At 42.9% G+C, this 23,147-nt stretch overlaps 1 protein-coding gene across 2 annotated transcripts in view; it reads left to right on the plus strand.

Moving 5' to 3' along the window:
* Positions 1 to 23,147, plus strand: part of LOC132894602 (latent-transforming growth factor beta-binding protein 2-like) — a 316,258-nt gene that overhangs the window by 208,110 nt on the left and 85,001 nt on the right. For both annotated transcript variants that reach the window (XM_060934665.1, XM_060934666.1), the window contains exons 16-18: positions 4,393 to 4,518; positions 7,057 to 7,185; positions 10,482 to 10,601. In XM_060934665.1, the coding sequence (XP_060790648.1) occupies positions 4,393 to 4,518; positions 7,057 to 7,185; positions 10,482 to 10,601 (375 nt within the window). The remainder of the gene's footprint in view (positions 1 to 4,392; positions 4,519 to 7,056; positions 7,186 to 10,481; positions 10,602 to 23,147) is intronic.

Consider the following 23,147-nt stretch of genomic DNA (forward strand, 5'->3'; position numbering starts at 1 on the left):
GGTTTCCTCCGGGTGCTCCGGTTTCCCCCACAGTCCAAAGACATGCAGGTTAGGTTAACTGGTGACTCTAAATTGACCGTAGGTGTGAATGTGAGTGTGAATGGTTGTCTGTGTCTATGTGTCAGCCCTGTGATGACCTGGCGACCTGTCCAGGGTGTACCCCGCCTTTCACCCGTAGTCAGCTGGGATAGGCTCCAGCTTGCCTGTGACCCTGTAGAACAGGATAAAGCGGCTAGAGATAATGAGATGAGATGAGTGTCACACCTGCGCGCCTTGGCATGTGCATCAGATAGACTCTCGGGCGCGCTCCGGACAGCGCGCACACCAGGTGGACTCTTGTGCGCATCATAAACGACTTGCACCTGCACAGGATTAAGACGCAATCAGCGCGCCTACATAAAAACACACCTACTTTGCGAAGTATTGAGTTGCGTTGCTGACACATTACCGAGCCTTATTTCCTTGTTTGGTTTCCTGATCCCTGATTTCCTGTTTCTCATCTTTGATTCTGCCGAGTTCACGATAGCCTGTTTGAGCCTCGCTCGACCTGTCGCCTGTTTCACTGTTTTACAAATTTGCCTGCTGTTCTGGATTGTTTACCGTCTTCACTTGGATTAATAAACACACCTTCTGCACTTACAGCCGTCTCCCAACCATCCCTGACAGAATACTTCACACTCCCTGATAAAGAGAAGCACATTCACCTGTTCATACGTCATGTTCAGGAACAAACTGATGTTAATGGCGCTGAAACAGCCACCGTCACATGGTGCGGTTGGAGTCTTGTTCTCGACCTGACTCAAAGTTTTTTTGAATGACTTAGACTTGACTCGGACTTGAACACTGGGGACTCGGGACTGGACTCGGTCTCAAGGTTTAGTGACTCGACTACAACACTGGTTGGAGGGTTTTACGTTTATATGGGTGAAAGCGGTCACTTATGCAGTATGTGGAGAAAAAGAAAGACGGACAGTGTGCTCTGCTGCACAATGCGTTTAAATTATGTATATCTTTTGATATTTTGAGAAAAGGAACATACTAAATGCATTAGAGAATGCCGCAGGCAGGACAGACAAAACTGTATGAGTGGAATTTAAAAAGCAGTCCTGCTCCTATGTCGAGTTGAGATAATTATGAACTCGAGTGATGTAGCTAAGGTTGAGGAACTTTCAGAGTCAGAATTTACATACCATGACATCGCAGGACTGGCATTTCTACCTATAGTTGTCCCCCCCCCACTGGTTTCCAGAGTTTATAGCTGCATAGTTGTGGTGTTCATGAATAAATAAGGCTTATGGCATGCTCATTTCGGGTTAAATCCGAATACAGATATAAATATTTGGGGCATTAAACAGATTCTGATACAAACCCTAGCATTGTGCAAGAACCCTATAAAGCAGAAATAATTTTATTATTCAAGTAAGATTTCACTTAAATGGCATTTGATCAGCTGCTCCACAGACTAAGTTGAAACCAAAAATATGCAGTAGATTAAACAAGTGCTGGAAAAAAGATAAATTAGATGAATATATAAAAGATAACTATGTGAATATTAATAAAGATGAGTAAATACTAGAGTATATACAAATTGTAGCGTGTACATGAGGCATTATGTACACACGGCGCGGTGGTGTGGTGGTTAGCACGGTCGCTTCGCGGCGAGAGGGTTCTGGGTTCGAGCCCAGCGGCCGGCGAGGGACTTTGTGTGGAGTTTGCATGTTCTCCTCATGTCTGCGTGGGTTTCCTCCGGGTGCTCCGATTTCCCCCATAGTCCAGAGACGTGCAGTTAGGTTGACGTGGGGGGCCTTGCGCTGAGGTGCCCTTGAGCAAGGTACCTGACCCCTGACTGCTCCCCGGGCGCTGTAGTGTGGCTGCTCACTGCTCTGGGTGTGTGGGTGTGTGTGTGTGTGTGTTTGTTCACTGCTTCAGATGGGTTAAATGCAGAGGATGAATTTCACTGTGCTTGAAGTGTGCATGTGACAAATAAAGGTTTCTTCTTATATACCGTACAGACCAGCCGTATAAACAGACAAAACAGAGTTGTAAACATTGTGTTGTGTCTAGATGTACCAATTTAGTACGTGTAAAATTACAAATACTGTATCATATAGACCAGGGGTGTTCAAATTGATCCATAAAGGGCCGTGTGGCTGCAGGTTTTCATTCCAGCCATGCAGCAGCACACCTGACTTGGCTCATTCAATCAACTGAACTGTCTTCACACAGTCAAATACTTGCAGCCACACCCACCCTTGATTAAAGGGTGGGTGTGTCAGTTGATTGAATAAGCCAAATCAGGGTGCTGCTGCATGGCTGGAATGAAAACCTGCAGCCACACGGCCCTTTATGGATCAATTTGAACACCCCTGATATAGACTAAACAGACTGTTTGCACTTAGCTGCGATGATATGTCCAGTGTCTGTGTTGGTGTTAATGGAGTTTTATTGAGCTGAGTAAGGATATTCAAGTGAGGAAACTGTCTCAATGTCTCGCAGTTTTTGCTTTAATAGATCGGTATCTAATGGCCCTTTTCCACTACCCTTTTTCAGCTCACTTCAGCTCGCTTCAGCTCACTTCAGCCCGACACGGCTCGCGTTTCGACTACCAAAGAACAGCACGACTCAGCTCGCTTCAGCCCTGCTTAGCCCCTAAAACTCGCACGGTTTTGGAGTAGGGCTGAAGCGAGCCAAACCGAGCCGAGTGAGGCTGGGGGCGTGAGCAGACACTCCCCTGTGCACTGATTGGTGAGGAGGAGTGTCCTCACATGCCCACACACGCCCCGTGAGCACGCTGGGATCTGTAAACACCGTAAACCCGGAAGAAGAAGAATTACGAGAATTTCTGAAGCCTTATGCGCCTCGCCTCATCTATACGCTCTTGCCAGTATCTGTTGGCGTTGTCGGTGACAACAAGCCACAGCACCAAGACCAGCAACACTAACGACACCATGTCCTCCATGTTTATTGTTTACTATTCGGGTCGTGAGACTACCGCTTAAAAGCTCACTGACGTCACTGTTTGCGCTGCTTAACGACATCACGTGACGTCCACCCACTTTCGCTAACTCCACCCAATGTGTCCACCCACTTCCAGCCAGCACGGTTCAGCGCGGTTGTAGTCGAAATGCAACTCCAACAGCCCCGCTCAGCACAACTCAGCACGGCACGGCTCAAAAAGCGGCATAAGGGGTGAAGCAGTGACAATATTATCTGCTTTTTTCCCCCTCTTCTGACGTAAATGTTGGTGATGGAGGCCAGATCACAGCTTTTGCTCTCTGTAGATCAAATGACACTTTTTTTTTTCATTATGTCATTGTTACTTTTTTGTTAACAAGAAGTCACACCAGCTCCTCTTAAGAGTTTGATCATCTACACTCAAAAAATGAGTTTGGTGTTTCCACGCTTCCTTAAATGTTGTTAATAATAAAAAGTCATTCTTGAGTTTCGAGACATGAAGCTAGACATAAATAATCTACAGCCAACTCATCATCTTAGTAGATTTACTTGCGGTAGTGGCTTGGTTTGAGTTTGTTCCACAGGTCCACTTTCCTAAGAACAAAGTAGGCTTTGTGTAGGTTGTTTTCCCCATTTAAGCTAGCCAAGCTCCATCTATTGAACCCTACTCAGTGGGTGATGAGGCAAACAGTCAAAGCAAATGCACTGCTTGGAATCAGTATAACACAATTAGAGTAAAGAATAGACTCCAGATTGGAGAATGAATATCAGATTGGATGCTGAATTGCGGAACTTCGAGAAAATGCTCTTCCAGTCCATGTTTAGAAAAGAGTTGGGGATAATCAAAAGTCAAAGCTTCATCAGTGCAGATGGGTCCAGTCAAACCACTGGGAAAAGCCCTCTGGCCTGGCATGAATAAAATACTAAACGAGTAAAGGAACAGCCCTCACTTTTATAGAAACAGATGGCCACCTTTTAGAGTGTTACACCACAGTAAAACGTGATCCTTAGCATACCTAATCCTCCACTGTAAAACTTGTTCCTGTGTCCATACTGAGCAACATTTTCCAGAGCTGTGTATGCGTCTGCTAAGTTAGAGACTCTTAGTATAAGGTGTCGCATTGCTAACTGAAACAGAAACGTCAGTGTCTTTTCACTCTCAGGTGATGGATTTTTTTTTTCAATTATAAAAACTGCTAAAATATAAATGGCATGACTCATGCCCTGATTTATGCCCTGAGATCCAAACTAATGAGTGTATTCATTAAGTTGAACACACAAAGTGTTGTTACATGGAATTAGCAATCTGCTTCCAGTGAGCTGCATGTTCTATTCAGTGATGCGTCTACATTTGACATTTTACAGATATTTCATCTGTTGTATTCAGATGTGTTGCTGAGTCAGTTATTCATTATCCTGTTCAATCTCTTCTTGCAGACATCGACAAGTGTTTGCTGACGCCAACAATCTGTGGTCCAGGCCAATGTGTGTCGGTGCAGACGGGCTACACCTGCTACTGTGACCCAGGCTATACTCTCAATGCTCTGCAGACCACCTGCATTGGTGAGACCATTAATGGCCATCAGAAAAAAATTAGACGCCATTCCTATTAGATGGCCAGTCATTTCATATGAGTCCTTAACAGTGAGCGTTTCTCAATTTTACACTAGGTGTAGTTATATATTAGATGTACTCTGAGTCTCAGGATACAAAATGCCTGGTATCTTTGGACACTTTTCTGGCTTCATTTACATTTAGATTCATGGCGTTTGGCAGATGCCCTTATTCAGAGCGATAACTTCAGGATATTTAAGGTTGTAATCTGATTGGCGGGCGGCACGGTGGTGTAATGGTTAGCGCTGTTGCCTCACAGCAAGAAGGTCCTGGGTTCGAGCCCCGGGGCCGGCAAGGGCCTTTCTGTGTGGAGTTTGCATGTTCTCCCCGTGTCCGCGTGGGTTTCCTCCGGGTGCTCCGGTTTCCCCCACAGTCCAAAGACATGCAGGTTAGGTTAACTGGTGACTCTAAATTGACCGTAGGTGTGAATGTGAGTGTGAATGGTTGTCTGTGTCTATGTGTCAGCCCTGTGATGACCTGGCGACTTGTCCAGGGTGTACCCCGCCTTTCGCCCGTAGTCAGCTGGGATAGGCTCCAGCTTGCCTGCGACCCTGTAGAAGGATAAAGCAGCTAGAGATAATGAGATGAGATGAGATGATCTGATTGGCTTGCCACACTTCTATGTTAATAAAGTTAATAAAGAGTTTGTTGGAAATAGCAGTGAAGAAGTGACATAAAAAAGTCATGATAATTATCTGCCGTACTAGTCACATTGCCGTTTTTGTGAAAATAGGTGCTTCTTGGCTACATTTATTGACAGAATCTATCAGACACATTTGCAAATGGTTAATTGTCTGGTACCGAGATACTTAAGTATCTCGGTTCGTGGATAGGATCTAGCAAGAAGGGTATGGAAATACGATTTGGACTAGCTTGGCAAGCAGTGAACAAAATGGACAAACTATGGAAATCCAGCCTAGAGAGATTGCTAAAAATACAGTTAATCAGAGCGACATTTGAGAGTGTTTTGTTGTATGGTGCAGAGTGCCGGACATTTACAAAGGATATGAACAGCCAATTAGATGGCATGTACACGCGAATGCTAAGAGCAGTTCTCTGTGTTTCTTGGAAAGATCACAAATTGAACAATGAGCTGTACGGAAACACCAGCAGCATATCATCAGCACTTCGTGTATGGAGGCTGAAGTTTATAGGGCACATGTGGAGGAGAAAGGAGGAATTAGTGAGTCAAGTGTTTCTTTGGGACCAAAGCAAGGAGTAAGAAGGAGGGGAAGACCAGCCCTTACTTATGTTGACCAGTTGAGGAAATGAAAAATATCATGGATGACCGTGAAAAATGGAGGAAGCTAGTCGACGATGTCCGAGCTAGCTCGAAAAAGGAAAAGGAAGGAAAAAGGAATTGTCTGTTCGGGAGACAAAATTAGATGTGACTCCTTAAAGCGACAATGCTAATATTTTGGTCTAGTAAACTGTGCTAATTGCTTGTTGCATATTATGAGAAGTCTTAACTCTCACATGTATTTGGTTACTGTGAAGGTCACTTCCATCCGAGCTTGGCATAGGTTTAGAACATGAAGTAAATAGAAAATGTGTAGATTGTTAACGCTAATACATAGAAGCATCGCTGTATTTCCTTAGCTTTATTGTAACTAATAATTTTTTTTTAAAAAACTCAATAATAAAAGTAATATTGAAAGGAGCAGTTTGAAGCTGACTGCTCTGTTCTGAATGGAGGAGACCAGTCCTCCCCAATACAAATGGGGCCTTTAAAAATGTCTTGTATTTATATAGTAATGTTCTTTTCCAAAGTATAACCATCAATTGTGAATTGGACTGTTGTAATATATTGTGGGAAAAAAGCAAAAAGGTATTCAGTAAAGATTACACAGTAGCCTAATCATTTCAGCCACTACCGTTTCTTTTGGAAGTTCAAAAGCTGGACTGTGTACTCCAGAGACCTATAACCATACTTCCCACAACTGCTGCATGCCTACAAGAGGAAAACTTGGGCAACAAGAGTGATGTGTTGCCTCGTAATATGAAAGAGCCTTCAGAATGGCTATTAAGAGCACTTTCCTGATGTAGCCTTTCCTGTACGAGCAGAATTTTCACACCATAGTGCACCACTCGCAAGCTTCTCAGAACTCCTGAGCAAAAGGAAATCTGATTTTTGTTGAGGTGTCGCATGATGTCTAACAGTGGAGTCGGAGACAACCAGATCACTGCCAGACCACTGTCAAATGTAACTTCATACACGTCTTAGTGTCCAAGTTAAGCCCCGATTTGGATGATCTTTCTGGATGAGCCCCAGAGAGAGCATAACTTTCACATCTACTCAAGCTGTATCATACATATGCAGTTGAGATTGCTGCACAGTGAAGGCCATTCTTTAAATCGTGCTATTATGGAAATGCAATCACTACCCATCTCAGCGTGGGTTGCTGTGATGATGTGATTTTGATATATGACATAATGATATATGATATGATTTGATCTTGGAACTAATGGATTGTTTGTCTTATTCAGATGTGAATGAATGTGAGAATGATCCGTGCAGAGGAAAGGGCCGCTGTGTGAACACTTTTGGTTCCTACACCTGCCAGTGCTTCCCGGGCTACAGTCTGCTCATAACACAAAACAGAAAATTGTGTCAAGGTGAGCAAGCTATGTTTCTCGATGGTGAGGTTCTTGGGAATATTTGTGTTACAGGTCAGGGATGGGTTTCCCAAAAGCCTCTTAACGCTAAAGGCCAATTTATGCTGACAACCCAGTCCTCGCAGATAGCGTCGCAGACAGTGTCTGCGTAGCCCCCCCACCTTCGCAGACGCTCTGCGCGCACCTCCCAAAAATTGTGACCACTGCAGAAGCCTCGCAGACAGCGCCGCAGACAAGAGGGCTCTGATTGGTCCACTCTACATCCGCTGTACACGCACTTCCGCTTCCCTACTTTCCCGGTTTGGTTTGTTTTCACGACCGCCATTTTTAAAAACACGAGCGAAGATGGAGCAGCACGAAGAGCGGTTGATTGAGGAAGTGAGGAAGTACGTACATCTATACGACTCCAGTTCTAGTCATTATAAGTAACCGGAGGATAAACACTCCACTAACCACACCCACCAACTACTCTTAGCGACTTCGCGCCCCCTTGTGTTGTGCCGGTGAATAACATCGCGCACGCCTATTACTCCCGCTCAACAATAAATTACAACTGTCTGTGAAAAGCTATCTGCGAAAGCCTTGTCGCAAGAGCATGCAGAGGCCTTAAGAGCATCTTAACTAGGAGAGAGAGTGATCATTGTGCTGCTCGATCTACTATTTAACGATGATCTTTGTGCTATGATGCTTTTGGGGAAAATCAGGTCAGAATTGTAGGTCAGGTGGAATTTTTCAACCTGGGTTAGAATTTTTAACCCAGTTCATAATTTGCTACTTGTATTAGGGAGACTTACTATATCTACAGTTAGGATTTGGGAAGACTTTGTATTTTAAACTATTTGATGATGCAATAAGACTGGACTCATTAATAAATTTAAAATATATATCATGTTTTTTGTTGCTGGCCTAGTGGTTAAGCTGTTGGGTTAAGAATCAGAAGGTTCTGAGTTTGAATCCTGGCTTAGTAAGGAAAAAAATGCTGAAGAGATAGACATACGAGGAAATACTAGGTAGGTGTAGACAGAGAGGAAGTGGATGGAAGAAAGAGAGATAAAAGAAATGATTGAGAATACCTTTTAAGAATCTTAGATAGGCCAAAATTTTATCAAGGTTGGAAATTATTCATCCATCCATTATCCATAACCGCTTATCCTGTGCAGGGTTGCAGGCAAGCTGGAGCCTATCCCAGCTGACTATGGGAGAGAGGTGGGGTACACCCTGGACAAGTCACCAGGTCATCGCAGGGCTGACACATAGAGACACAACCATTCACACTCACATTCACACCTACGGTCAATTTAGAGCCACCAATTAGCCTAACCTGCATGCCTTTGGACTGTGGGGGAAACCGGAGCACCCGGAGGAAACCTACGCGGATACGGGGAGAACATGCAAACTCCACACAGAAAGGTCCCTGTCGGCCACTGGGCTCAAACCCAGAACCTTCTTGCTGTGTGGCAACAGTGCTAACCATGACACCACCGTACCGCTGGGAATACTTTGTATTTTATAATAAAACATAAAGTACCTTAGGGGTTAGGTTTAGGGTTAGGATTTGGGAAGACTTTGTATTTTAAACTTCTTGATGGCGTAATAAGACCGGACTCATTAATAAACTCAAAATATATATCACTCCTTCCATTGCAATCATCGCTGGTCTACTAGTTAAGGTGTTGGGTTAAGAATCAGAATGTTCTGAGTTTGAGTCCTGTTTAAAGTGCCATTCCACCATTGGATGTATTCTTTGGCATAAAATACAATATATTTTGACAACATATATAAATGGTATCACTAGATAGAGAAATCTTTTAGCTTCAAAATGATATATCAAACATAATTTTTTGACAATGACAAGTATATTAATTTTGCGACCAAAGTCACCTACCCTTTTAATTTCCACGCGTGATGTCATCGGCAGGTTCCCCTTCTTGTGTACCACGTGACATGTGACGTGGCACATATTATCAGCAATGGCGGATAGAACGCGATAAAAATAATACCAATAAATCTAGCTAATACCAATAAATCTAGCTAACTGAAAAATTAACTCAAAATTTTTCGCAATTTTTTTGGCCCCCATATACGAGGAGAAATGACTCTCTCACTTTGGGGGTTTCCTGGTCTAAAAATAGACCGACACGTGGTTCACAAGAAGGGGAACCTGCCGATGACATCACGCGCGGAAATTAAAAGGGTAGGTGACTTTGGTCGCAAAATTAATATACTTGTCATTGTCAAAAAATTATGTTTGATATATCATTTTGAAGCTAAAAGATTTCTCTGTCTAGTCATGTTGTCATAAAATATATTGTATTTTATGCCAAAGAATACATCCAATGGTGGAATGGCGCTTTAAGTATGTAAAAAAATGCTGGACAGACAGGAAATACTAGGTAGATGTAGACAGGGAGGAAGTGGATGGAAGAAAGAGAGACAAAAGAAGTGATGGAAAATCCCTTTTAAAAATCTCAGATAATCCAAAATTTTTATCTACGCTACCGTTCAAAAGTTTGGGGTCACTTTGAAATGTCCTTATTTTTGAAAGAAAAGCACTGTTCTTTTCAATGATGATCACTTTAAACTAATCAGAAATCCACTCTATACATTGCTAATGTGGTAAATGACTATTCTAGCTGCAAATGTCTGGTTTTTGGTGCAATATCTCCATAGGTGTATAGAGGCCCATTTCCAGCAACTCTCACTCCAGTGTTCTAATGGTACAATGTGTTTGCTCATTGCCTCAGAAGGCTAATGGATGATTAGAAAACCCTTGTACAATCATGTTAGCACAGCTGAAAACAGTTGAGCTCTTTAGAGAAGCTATAAAACTGACCTTCCTTTGAGCAGATTGAGTTTCTGGAGCATCACATTTGTGGGGTCGATTAAATGCTCAAAATGGGCAGAAAAATGTCTCGACTATATTTTCTATTCATTTTACAACTTATGGTGGGAAATAAAAGTGTGACTTTTCATGGAAAACACAAAATTGTCTGGGTGACCCCAAACTTTTGAACGGTAGTGCAGGTTGAAAATTATAAACTAGGTTACATATTTTAACCCAGGTTAAAAAAAAAATCACCTTGGTTGAATTTTTTTGACCCATAACATCTGTAAAAGCTTCTTGGTATATTATTTGGTTATTCATCTTAAAGCATATTATTCATGAATTAGTATAAATTATTCAATAACTGTCGTGAAACTAATGATGAGGGAAAGTAAGTCTGAACCCATCACTTGGTGTTGGGAGTTGAAGGGGTTAAGTTTTTCTGTCTGTTCCTCTCTGTTCCTCGTGACAGATATAAATGAGTGTGCCCTGCCGAACAAATGTCCCAATGGCCACTGTATCAACACTGAAGGATCATTTACATGTGAATGCAGAAGTGGCTTCACCAAGAACCAGAGAGGAGAGTGTGAAGGTACGAAGATCAACATTATAACTGACTTTTATATTTTGCTACTTTGTTGATTTTGTTAATATCCTGTTGAAACTGGGGCTGTCAGGATATTATAGTATCCATCCATCCATTATCTGTAGCTGCTTATCCTGTCCTACAGGGTCACAGGCAAGCTGGAGCCTATCCCAGCTAACTATGGGCGAGAGGCGGGGTAAACCCTGAATAAGTCGTCGGATCATTGCAGGGCTGATACAGAAACACAGACAACCATTCACACTCACATTCACACCTACAGTCAATTTAGAGCCACCAATTAGCCTAACCTGCATGCCTTTGGACTGTGGGGGAAACGCACACAGACACGGGGAGAACATGCAAACTCCACACAGAAAGGCCCTTGTCAGCCGCTGGGCTCGAACCCAAGACCTTCTTGCTGTGAGGCAACAGTGCTAACCACTACACCACCGTGCCACCTGGATGTTATAGTAGTATAGTATAAATGAAAACTATATACAGTACATAGGGCAGAACCTATGTACATTTTAGACACACAGTCTTTTAAACACTTTCAAAGTTCTCATCAACCTTCACTAGGAACTAAAGATGAAAATATACATTCCGGTCAGTCACTGTGCACTACGCACACATATTCACACATCCCTTTACACCTTGGAGCAATGATTTATACTTGCTGTTAACTACACGTGTGTACACAAGATGGCCGCTGTGCGTATCCTGTATCACTGTACCTTTAGAAGTACAACGGCTTGTCACTGGGACAGGACCCCTTATGCCGCTTTTCCACTACAAACGCGGCTGAGTTGGGCTGAGCCGTGCCGTGCTGAGTCGAGCTGAGTGGGACTATTGGAGTTGCATTTCGACTACAACCGCGCTGAACCGTGCTGGCTGGAAGTGGGTGGACACATTGGGTGGAGTTAGCGAAAGTGGGTGGACGTCACGTGATGTCGTTAAGCAGCGCAAACGGTGACATCAGTGAGCTTTTAAGCGGTAGTCTCACAACCCGAATAGTAAACAATAAACATGGAGGACATGGAGTCAGTGTTGCTGGTCTTGGTGCTGTGGCTTGTTGTCACCGACAACGCCAACAGATACTGGCAAGAGCGTATAGATGAGGCGAGGCACATAAGGCTTCAGAAATTCTCGTAATTCGTAATTATTATTCTTCCGGGTTTACGGTGTTTACAGATCCCAGCATGCTCGCGGGGAGTGTGTGGGCATGTGAGGACACTCCTCCTCACCAATCAGTGCACAGGGGAGTGTCTGCTCACGCCCCCAGCCTCACTCGGCTCGCTTTGGCTCGCTTCAGCCCCACTCCAAAACCGTGCGAGTTTTAGGGGCTAAGCAGGGCTGAAGCGAGCCGAGTCGTGCTGTTTTTTGGTAGTCGAAACGCGAGCTGTGTCGGGCTGAAGTGAGCTGAAGCGAGCTGAAGTGAGCTGAAAAAGGGTAGTGGAAAAGGGCCATTAAAGTGCATATCCTGGACCAAATTCGTTTTTTTTTTATATGAAAGTATGTCCCTTTAGGGGCGGCACGGTGGTGTAGTGGTTAGCGCTGTCGCCTCACAGCAAGAAGGTCCAGGTTCGAGCCCCGTGGCCGGCGAGGGCCTTTCTGTGTGGAGTTTGCATGTTCTCCCCGTGTCCGCGTGGGTTTCCTCCGGGTGCTCCGGTTTCCCCCACAGTCCAAAGACATGCAGGTTAGGTTAACTGGTGACTCTAAATTGACCGTAGGTGTGAATGTGGGTGTGAATGGTTGTCTGTGTCTATGGTGGTGTTTACATTAGACCGTATCCGTCTCGTTTTCGTCGCGGATGCACTGTCCGTTCACATTAAAATGCCGGGAAACGACTCCACAGGCGGAACAACTTGAATCCTCCAGGGCCCACGTATTCAATCCATTACGTATCTGATCCGGTGCTGTGTAAACATTGAGGAATGAGGATACGCTGTGCTGAGCTCTAGCTGACGTTGTCATTGGACAACGTCACTGTGACATCCACCTTCCTGATTCGCTGGCGTTGGTCATGCCACATTGGTCATGTGACGCGACTGCTGAAAAACAGCGCGGACTTTCACTTCCTGCTATTTGTCCCGAATCACTGCTCGTGCGCTTCACTCGCGCGCTCTGTGAGCTGCGCAGGGCCGGAGTGCGCACCCTCCAGAGGGCACTCGCTGTTCAGGGCGGAGTGATTTGGAGCGCAGGATGCCTGCGCAGCCGAGCGTATCCGTGTATTGGCGTTGCTGTGTGCACGCGAATCGTGTATTGGCGTTGCTGTGTGCACGCGAATCGTTTTAAAAACGTTAATCTGATGATCCGCTGATACGGTCTAATGTAAACACCACCTATGTGTCAGCCCTGTGATGACCTGGCGACTTGTCCAGGGTGTACCCCGCCTTTCGCCCGTAGTCAGCTGGGATAGGCTCCAGCTTGCCTGCGACCCTGTAGAAGGATAAAGCAGCTAGAGATAATGAGATGAGTATGTCCCTTTACACACTCATCCAGAAGAGTAATTTTGCACAAGGCCATCTGTCTACAGCAGAAAAAAATAAAATAACAAAACGCGTCTGGAAAAATCCCAAGGGAGTCTGGAGCCAGATTCGTGACGTCATCTGCGGAAGCGCCAGCAGGCTGCGAGAGCTTGTACGGTTTCAGTGCACAGCCTGTGTAGACCAAGTTTAGCAGCTAGCGATTTTGCATTGAAATATGGAATTGTCACCTGAGTGCAATGTTACTTCACCTTTGGATGAAGAATGTAATGTTGCTACACCCTCCTACGATACATCTGTTAACCATTTTAATAATTACATGATAACGTTGAAGAAATTTGCAGAAAACCACCAGGTCGTTTTCTCATAAACAAACCAGCGCTGACGTAGGATTCAGAGGGAGGCGTCCCGCAGATGACGTCACGAAAATCAATGTTTCCCGGGAAATTCAAATGCCAAGTTTTTTCAGAGGCGGACCAATTCGCCTCAAATGGCTTGATTTCAACTGAATTTTTCTGGTATTGCGCAAGGTAAAAAAATTGCAGAGAATGCAGAATGTTACAGATATTTGACCAAAGTTTAATCTAAAATAGGAGAATTACATTGATCTTGCTCCTGAATTTACCCGTGATATGCACTTTAAAACCCTTTGGTGACTGACCCCTTGAAAATCGTTCCTCCAGGAACGATGATGTTTCAGTTGTCAAGACAACGGAAAAACTAAAATACAAAACAGAAAGATACGTCACAATGCTCTTGTGCACAAAACAAAATGCTCTTGTATTTTAGTTTTTCCGTTGTCTTGACAACTGAAACGTCATCGTTCCTGGAGGAACGATTTTCAAGGGGTCAGTCACCAAAGGGTTAAGGTACGTATTTGTACCATTTATATACTGATTGGGAACATATATGGACCTCTTTAAAGGTACACGTAGTTACCTTGAAGTCCAATAATGAGTCCTAGGGACTCATTAGTGTAGATTGATGCACTCGTTAGTGTAGATTGTACACTGGGAGATAGAAATGGACTCCTCCTGTACCCCTATTTCTGACAGTGTACTGTTATTTGATGCATCGATTGTGCACATCCTCAGAAATGAACACATCTGCATGGTGCAGAACCAAAGTAAAGAGTGCAGGCAGTATACCACCATATGACTGCGTCCTCAACTGAATAAGCACACTAAAGTCATCTCTCAAATCGCATTCTTATCTCCTATTCTAGATCACAATTTTTTTTTGTTTTAATTAACTTTTATTTTAAAAACCTCTTAAACATACAGCAAGATATCTGTTGAGTATCAGTCTTCTAGATTTTGTAGATTAGAAAATATTTTTGATAGTACAGTGATGGGTTTTTGGTTTGGGATACAACTTATAACAACAATCAGAAAGTTTTAAAGGGAAACGGAGCTTGTCAGTTTGTTTAACGTTGCTGAGCATAAAATTGCTATGCATTAGAGTTTGACTTGGAAACCAGATGGACAGAGATGTTTTGGCTCTGATGTGCCTTCCAGTGGATGAGGCTTTTAATATTCCAGATGTCCATAAGATATGCAACCAAGTATGTGAACAATGCAGCTTGTGTAAGCTGCCACGCATGCTCATGTACAATACATGTGGTGAAAATGAACTATACTGGATTCGCCCCTTTAGTGTCACCAATCCACTTAACAGCATGCTTTTGGGAGGTGAGAGAACCCAGGGAGAATATGCAAAACTTCAGAGACAGTAACCCAAACTCTGGATTGAATTGTCCAACTACATACGGTACATCATTTTACAATATTTTGAAAGTCTTTATTGAAAAACCTACTAGAACTGTAACTTATTAGTTACTCGCAATGCAAGCTATTCAAAAGTATATCTTCAGTAAGAGGTGTAACACTTCTGAATATTTACATTTTCAAACAAACGTGTGCTTTCATCCATCCATCCATCCATCCATCCATCCATCCATCCATCCATCCATCCATTATCTATACAGCTTATCCATCAGGGTTGCTGGGGAAACTGGAGCCAATCCCAGCTGACATTGGGCAAGAGGTGGTATACACCTTGGGCAGGTTGCCAATCTATCATAGGGCTAAAACAGAGAGACAAACGTGCATCCACATTCTCACCCATGGATAATTTTTAGAGTAGCCAGTTGACCTAGTCCACATGTCTTTAGAGTGTGGGAAGAAACCAGAGCACCCTGAGGAAACCCATGCAAGTAGAGGGAGAACATGCAAACTCCATGTAGAAAGGCCCCAGTCAACTCTTCAGCCCTCTTCTTTGACTTTTTGATAAATTATTATTTTGGATTTGTAAAGCATGGTGGCACGGTGGTGTAGTGGTTAGCGCTGTCGCCTCACAGCAAGAAGGTTCCGGGTTCAAGCCCAGTGGCCGACCGGGGCCTTTCTGTGTGGAGTTTGCATATTCTCCCCGTGTCTGCGTGGGTTTCCTCAGGGTGCTCTGGTTTCTTCCTACACTCCAAAGACATGCAGGTTAGGTGAATTGGTGGCTCTAAATTGACCGTAGGTGTGAATGTGAGTGTGAATGGTTGTCTGTCTCTATGTGTCAGCCCTGTGATGACCTGGTGACTTATCCAGGGTGTACCCCGCCTCTCGTCCATAGTCAGCTGGGATAGGCTCCAGCTTGCCCACGACCCTGCACAGGATAAGCGGTTACGGATAATGGATGGATTTCTAAAATTCAAAGCAGTTCATGGATCCTATGAGGGCAAGTGAACATATCCATTTGTTCATGGTTTAAACTTGCTTGATGTTTAGATACAGTGTTCTTCACTGCAGAAATTGTACTCTTAAGGAGTGGGGGTATGAATGAAGCAAAGGAAAGATTTGGCAAAGCACAGCAATTGCTAAGAACCAACATGCATTGGATTTCTAGCATAGCAGGGGAATTCTCTTTTATGGTAATGGGCTTTTTCCCCAAACAATGCAAGTAGCTAATTTTGTATAATATAGTTGTCAAGTTGATCTTTCTGCTTGTGCTGGATTTGCATTGGATTGTGACCCAAGTAAACTGTTCGGAAGGCATGAAGCTCTCTGTGCTGAGGGCAGTGTTAGGAAGGTTACTTTAGAAATGTAATTCGTTACAGTTACAAGTTACCCTGTTTAAAATATAATAGTAGTGTAACTATTTCAATTACTATATCTGAGTAATGTAACTAATTACTTTTCAATTACTTTTTGATTACTTTTCTAACTTTTGAATGAGTATTCTGTGCCGTTAACCAGGGTGCGATTTGTCAAAAAACCAGAAGGGGGGATGATGTTTGTTTTTTTTTTAATCATGAAACGTCACAAAATTAAGGTAACAATAGGCTAACAGCTCAATAACATCCGATGATATCAAATGAATAACACTAAATGAAAACGAACACTAAACCAGAGATAGTACAGTAAATTCATCTTCTTATCTCTCTGACTAAATACACGAACACTAACACAACAAAGTTCGCATTGCTTGTCGCGTTGCTGTGATGTTTCTCTCCCTCCGGATTAAATGGACAGTGACTCGAAAATCACTAAAATACATGAATACTAAATGAACAGTTTGCTCTGATGGCGCAGTTCACATTGTGCGCAGCTTTCCGATTTAAACTGTTTTTTTCTCATCCTTATACTTCCTGTTTCATGGACTGTAACGGATTTGCTTATTTAGTAATTTTAATACAGAATTTACTTTGAAATTATAATCAGACACTCCAACGTCCCCCCTAAAAAAAAAAAAATCGGCCGCGAAAAAGGCGGCATCCGCCAAAAGGCGCGCTGTTTGCATCCCTGCATAGAACGCAAAGATATTGTTATTATCTACAATGTATCTATTTGCTGGGGACGTTTGTGAACATCAAAGCTGCCACTTCGGGTCATTTTGAAAGTGAGTGCAATGTAGACCATAGAAAACTGTGTCACAACATGCCTGTCATGTCAACTTTTTTTTTGGTTTGTTAGTTTTATTGACGGGGTTGTCCCCGAGGATTTTTTTTCAGCAGAGATAAAAACCAGAGGGGGGGATGATCCCCCCCAGCAAATCGCACCCAGCCGTTAACCATTTTCAAATTTTTAAACCTGGCAGTGTTAAGCTCAAAACAATACTAAACACTGTCTACTGAACCCCTTTTAATACATGAATTAACATCACTTAACATCACATCTTTTATAAAGATAATATAATAATAATCACCACAAGGTCAGACTTCAAGCCACATTTTACTGTAAAATCAATCTGAGTTGACATACAGATACAAAGTCACAACCTTTTTTTTTAATTGTAACATGTTTAAAACAGGGCGGCACGGTGGTGTAGTGGTTAGCGCTGTCGCCTCACAGCAAGAAGGTCCTGGGTTCGAGCCCCAGGGCCGGTGAGGGCCTTTCTGTGTGGAGTTTGCATGTTCTCCCCGTGTCCGCGTGGGTTTCCTCCGGGTGCTCCGGTTTCCCCCACAGTCCAAAGACATGCAGGTTAGGTTAACTGGTGACTCTAAATTGACCGTAGGTGTGAATGTGAATGGTTGTCTGTGTCTATGTGTCAGCCCTGTGATGATCTGGCGACTTGTCCAGGGTGTACCCTGCCTTTCGCCCGTAGTCAGCTGGGATAGGCTCCAGCTTGCCTGCGACCCTGTAGAAGGATAAAGCGGCTAGAGATAATGAGATGAGATGTTTAAAACATTTAACATTGTAGGCGACAGAACTGAATAAGCTGCTCTTAATTCTTGTGAGATGTGTCTCTGTGTTAGCTCTTTGCCAATGATAAAACTTCAAATAAAACTGTTGACACTGTAGATTACATTTTATTTTCTGTCTATTCTTCGTTAGGATATGATATTTCATCTGATTATGTCATCACTTACTCTGCTAAAGTCAATTTTCAATCACAAATCATGAAGTAGCCTAAAACCATGCCTTCGAGCCAATATTAAGCATGGGGTTAGCAGAGTGGCAAGGCACCTGGGGGGTTTATTAGCATCGCTCAGGGGTTTGTTAACTAGCAAACTCTCAATGACATACAGCTATAGAGAGCGTGCACGTGACGTCACGAGGTCACATGATATTCGTTATCCGCCATTTTGGACGGCAAGGTCGCGCATAGAACTTAGACGAACCCATTCTAATTATCAAGTGTGTGGGAGTAGATCTTTCGAGAATGGTTATATCTTGTTCAGCATTTGGTGTAATCTTCTAATTCAATACTCCTAGTACATCTGTTAAGTTGATTTTCGGATTGAATGATAGCTGCATACTTAGAAACTAGACAGTCTCTAACGTTTAAAATGGCTATGCCTAGCCCTACTACCCTGGACTAGTCTATGACAATGTTTTATCTTTTTGGCTCATATATGCCTTTGAAAAGCCAATCCATAGTAGGGATGGCGAAAACTAAAAAAAATCTTGACCGACCACCGAGCCTCATTAGCCGGTTAAAGTCGGTTAACCTAGGAGTTTAAACAGGGATGCAAACGGCGGATGCCGGTTCACGGCTGAAATGCGCAGATCCGATTTTTTTCTTTAGGGGGGCGTTGGAGTGTCTGAATAATTTCATCAGAGTAAATTCTGTATTAAAATTACTAAATAAGCAAATGCCTTACAGTCCATGAAAAATAGGAAGTATGAGAAGAAAACTGCCCACGTTTTTGCGGAAGCTGCGCAGATTTACTGTTTTTCAGACAAAAACATACATATTTACAACCCTGTCATTATCTGGAACTGAGTTTAAATTTCGAACATTCTTAAGATAAAACGTCCTGCATAGTCTCTTTATGATAAACATCTTAATGCCACTTACCCGTGAGGTTATCAAGTAGACATTCTTCTTCGGGAACTTCCAGAGGTATAGTTGGGATACCCATCCCGCAACAAAATATTTATAAGCTTCCAGGCTCTTGTAAGCTTTGAGGGCTTTGCCAGTGTAACACGATTCACGATTAACAAGAAAATTGTAAATGTCGTGGTAGGCCAGATCGGGCAAATCGCCGGCACCGCAGCTCCGAATTTCCCTGAACAAGGATTGCGGCAAGTTGCACGGATCTGCAATCCCCAACCTGGAACACTTTTCCACGTAACGCTGCCTCACGTCACCTTCAAGATGCTGAACAAACTTAGACAAGTAATCGCACGATGTAGATGGGGTATTTTCCGAATTTTCTTGGGGATTACTCCCTGGATCCATTACCCTCACGCAAGGTAAACAATCCTGATGCCGTCCAATATGCCGGAGTGGGCGGAGTGCACACGTGCGGGTCACGTGACTGCACATCCTCTATAGCAAGTCAGGAGTGCTAACATCAGACCCAACATGAATTAACTAACAATATATCGACATGTAGCCTATTGCATGAGAATAGTACATTAGATTTTAATGCAAATGGGAGGAGAAGTGTGGCATACAGTATATGGCTCAAAGATCTCCTCAGCTATGGATAGCTATCTAGAGTAGCTAGCGTAATGTTGTGAAACGAAAATATGGATCTAAAATAGGCATACATTTTCATTTGGACACACTATAAGCATGTGGAACGGTTAAGATACAGAACGGTCTCTGTATGGCTCTGTGAAGGTAGTCTTGGCAATTCCCTGCTTAATTTGATATTTCATTTGCAGTTATAGTTACCTCTAGATGTTTCTTGAGGTTCGACATGGACATTTTCTATGTGGACAACATCTCGACAGCCGGCAAACAACCATTACATTGCACAATTAAATTTATGCCCTTTTCCGTGACATATCGGAAAGGTTTTCTAAATTTCCAGCAGTGGAATGCATTTTTATGTGACATTTCTGGTAGTTTGGCAGCTGAAATTCAGGTCGCTGCATGCACAGGCAAGTAACAGAAGTGATGGCGCTGCAAATGTAGACGTGATAGGAGAGCCTATCAGAAGGTCCAGAATGGCTATCAAAAAATCGGCTGTGGAGGGAAATGGCAAAGAAGGATGTTTATAAGGAAAACGTGCAAAACAGTAAAAATATTATTATTTAATATTTTGGCAAGGCTTTACTGACAATATTCAGATGTAATTCAAATTGTAATTCTGAATATTTTCGTAAGTAACTGTAATTGAATTAATTACACATTGTTCTCCAGTAACTGTAATGTATTACTGTTACATTTATTTTGTAATTAAATTACGTAACGCCGTTACATGTATCTCATTACTCCCCAACACTGGCTGAGGGGTTAGCGCTATAGTAAAATTGCTGCTGTTGTTGTGAGTTCATGCATGGTCTTGTTCCTTGCTCTGCACTGGGAGTGTTTTTGTGCTCGGCATCTTGCATGTTTGCTCTGAGCACAAGGATTTCATTTGTATAAATCTAGGATTTAGAACTCAAGCAGCACTGGCTTGAAATGACTGAAATGGATCTGGGTCACAATTTTTACTCTGCATTGTTGCATTGTCTTCTCATCAATGGTCAAAGTGCACAGAAGGCGCATGCTCTACTTGATTCGGGCATTTCTCTGGCACTCACAAAGGTTCAGAGCGGCTGAGGTGACACGGTGGTTATTTTTTAGTAAACCTTGGCCATGAATTAATATATTGAGGCCACAGAATTCTTAACCCATGGCAACTATTGCATTATAAAACAAGTCAGCCACAGAGAAATAAATTAAATTAAATTAAACCAGTGTGGCCACAGGATCTTAAGCATGGCGATGATAGTATTACACTTTTCTTTAGTCTTGGAATGACATATACCAGTATTCTGGACACCATTAGCCTGCATCACCTTAAGCGAATTCTCAAAGTGAATACATTTCCCCTCAAAATATTATTAACTTGGGGCCATGAATTAAGAATGACATTCCATAACATATTAAACTGTGGTTCAAGTTACACAATTTGTGGCTATGACCATGGTGTCTCTTCAACACAACATAATCATTAGTGGCCACAAGATACTTTGTTTTTGGCCTCAAAATATTATCTCATGCTCTCAATATATTAATTTGTGGCCACGCCTTGACCACCATGTCACCACATGACATGGCTCTGTACAAGGGAGCGAATACGTTGGTTCAGTTCTTGAATGAGAAACCACAATATTATTAACTATGTCTACTTTTTTCAGAAGTACACTGACTGACTATTGAACAAATTGTTGTCTTGTTATAAGAGGTACATTTTTATAAGACAGGACTGTATGCCAGTGGTCTAATTCTGTCTCAGAGAAGCGGCTCTGAGTTTTATCCTCTCGTCACATTTGGCTGGAACGTGTTGAATGGTTCATTAGGGGAGATTTTTCTTTTATTACAATTTAAAAGATGATTGCAGCCTGCATGGGGAAGATGTACAGCCAAGTGTAGGGATCCATAGCCAATATCTAAAAGCCAAATAATTCCAGTCAAAGGACACTTTATTAGTTAGTCTGGACAGTGCATTTATCCAGATGATGGCTTACTTTGGAGCATCCAGTGCATTAAGCAAACCTTTATTCATTCATCTTCAGTAAGTACTTTATCCTGGTCACGGTCGCCGTGGATCCCAAGCCTGGGAGCGAGGTGGGAATACACCGTGGATGGGACACCAGATCACACATATTCACATCTATGGGCAATTTGCATTAGCCAGTCCACCAACCAGCAGGTTTTCAGACACAATAAAGATCTGCACTTCCCCAAAATAGTTTGTGCTCAAGACTCACCATTGTTTCAATGAAAATCCTATCTGTATACTATAGATTTAAGAACTGCTCCTACGTATAATTATAAACATTATATTACATTAATGGCATTTAGGAGACGCTTTTGGTGGCATGGTGGTGTAGTGGTTAGCGCTGTCGCCTCACAGCAAGAAGGTCCGGGTTCGAGCCTCGTGGCCGGCAAGGGCCTTTCTGTGTGGAGTTTGCATGTTCTCCCCGTGTCCGCGTGGGTTTCCTCCGGGTGCTCCGGTTTCCCCCACAGTCCAAAGACATGCAGGTTAGGTTAACTGGTGACTCTAAATTGACCGTAGGTGTGAATGTGAGTGTGAATGGTTGTCTGTGTCTATGTGTCAGCCCTGTGATGACCTGGCGACTTGTCCAGGGTGTACCCCGCCTTTCGCCCGTAGTCAGTTGGGATAGGCTCCAGCTTGCCTGCGACCCTGTAGAACAGGATAAAGCGGCTAGAGATAATGAGATGAGATGAGATGAGATGAGATGAGGAGACGCTTTTATCCAGAGCAACATACAACATATCCAGAGCAGCCTGGGGTTAGGTGCCTTGCTCAATGGCACATCAGCCATTCCTGTTGATCCAGAGAATCGAACCAGCAACCTTTTGGTCCCAAAGCTGCTTCTCATGGTTCCCCCTGTGCTCTTGCTCTGTGCTGTGTTCATCCCAGAACTCTTATTCACACTATGCTCATACTGAACATCTTTTGAACATGTACGGTAGCTAGTACTATTTTCCTTTACTCTTCTACCCTTGTATACTGTAATGAGTTCTAATACCACTATCCAGTGTCACTCAGAACAGGATGAGTTCTTTTTTTTCAGTCTGGTTCCTATCAAGACTTTTTCCTCATGTTGTCCAGGGAGGTTTTCCTTGCCAGTGTTGCCTCTGGCTTGTGCATTAAGGATCTCAGTCCACATCTGGATTCCTGTGAAGCTGCTTTGTGACAGTATCTATTGTTAAAAGCTCTATACAAATTGAAACATTCCTTCAGATTTAAAGTGACATGCTTGCAAATAGCTTCCACTTTTGTCCCTTTTTGCCCCGATCCATGGTTTGTCACCTTTAATCAATGCCTCTTTTGAGTTATTTAGATGAACCGGGTGATCGTGACAGCCCGAGTTGAAACGATTGGATTTTGAAAAGATGAGAGGACATTTGTATTTAAATTGTGATTCACTGTTTAAAGAATAATATTCATGTTGCCAGACTTTCAAATTGAGCAATATGAGACAAGTCTGAGTTGTATTTACTGCCTGGGATTCCCCAGTAATCTAACAACAAAACAATGATTGTATTTTTCCCTCAGCCCTAAGCCAAAGGAAAAATAAGGTATTTGGTGGATTATAAGTAGTTTACATTTTTGTGTGTTTGTATTATGTGTGTGAGTAAGCGATGTTTGTGGTTGATTATTATTATT

The sequence above is a fragment of the Neoarius graeffei genome, chromosome 11, assembly GCF_027579695.1.
Source record: "Neoarius graeffei isolate fNeoGra1 chromosome 11, fNeoGra1.pri, whole genome shotgun sequence".
Lineage (NCBI taxonomy): Eukaryota > Metazoa > Chordata > Actinopteri > Siluriformes > Ariidae > Neoarius > Neoarius graeffei.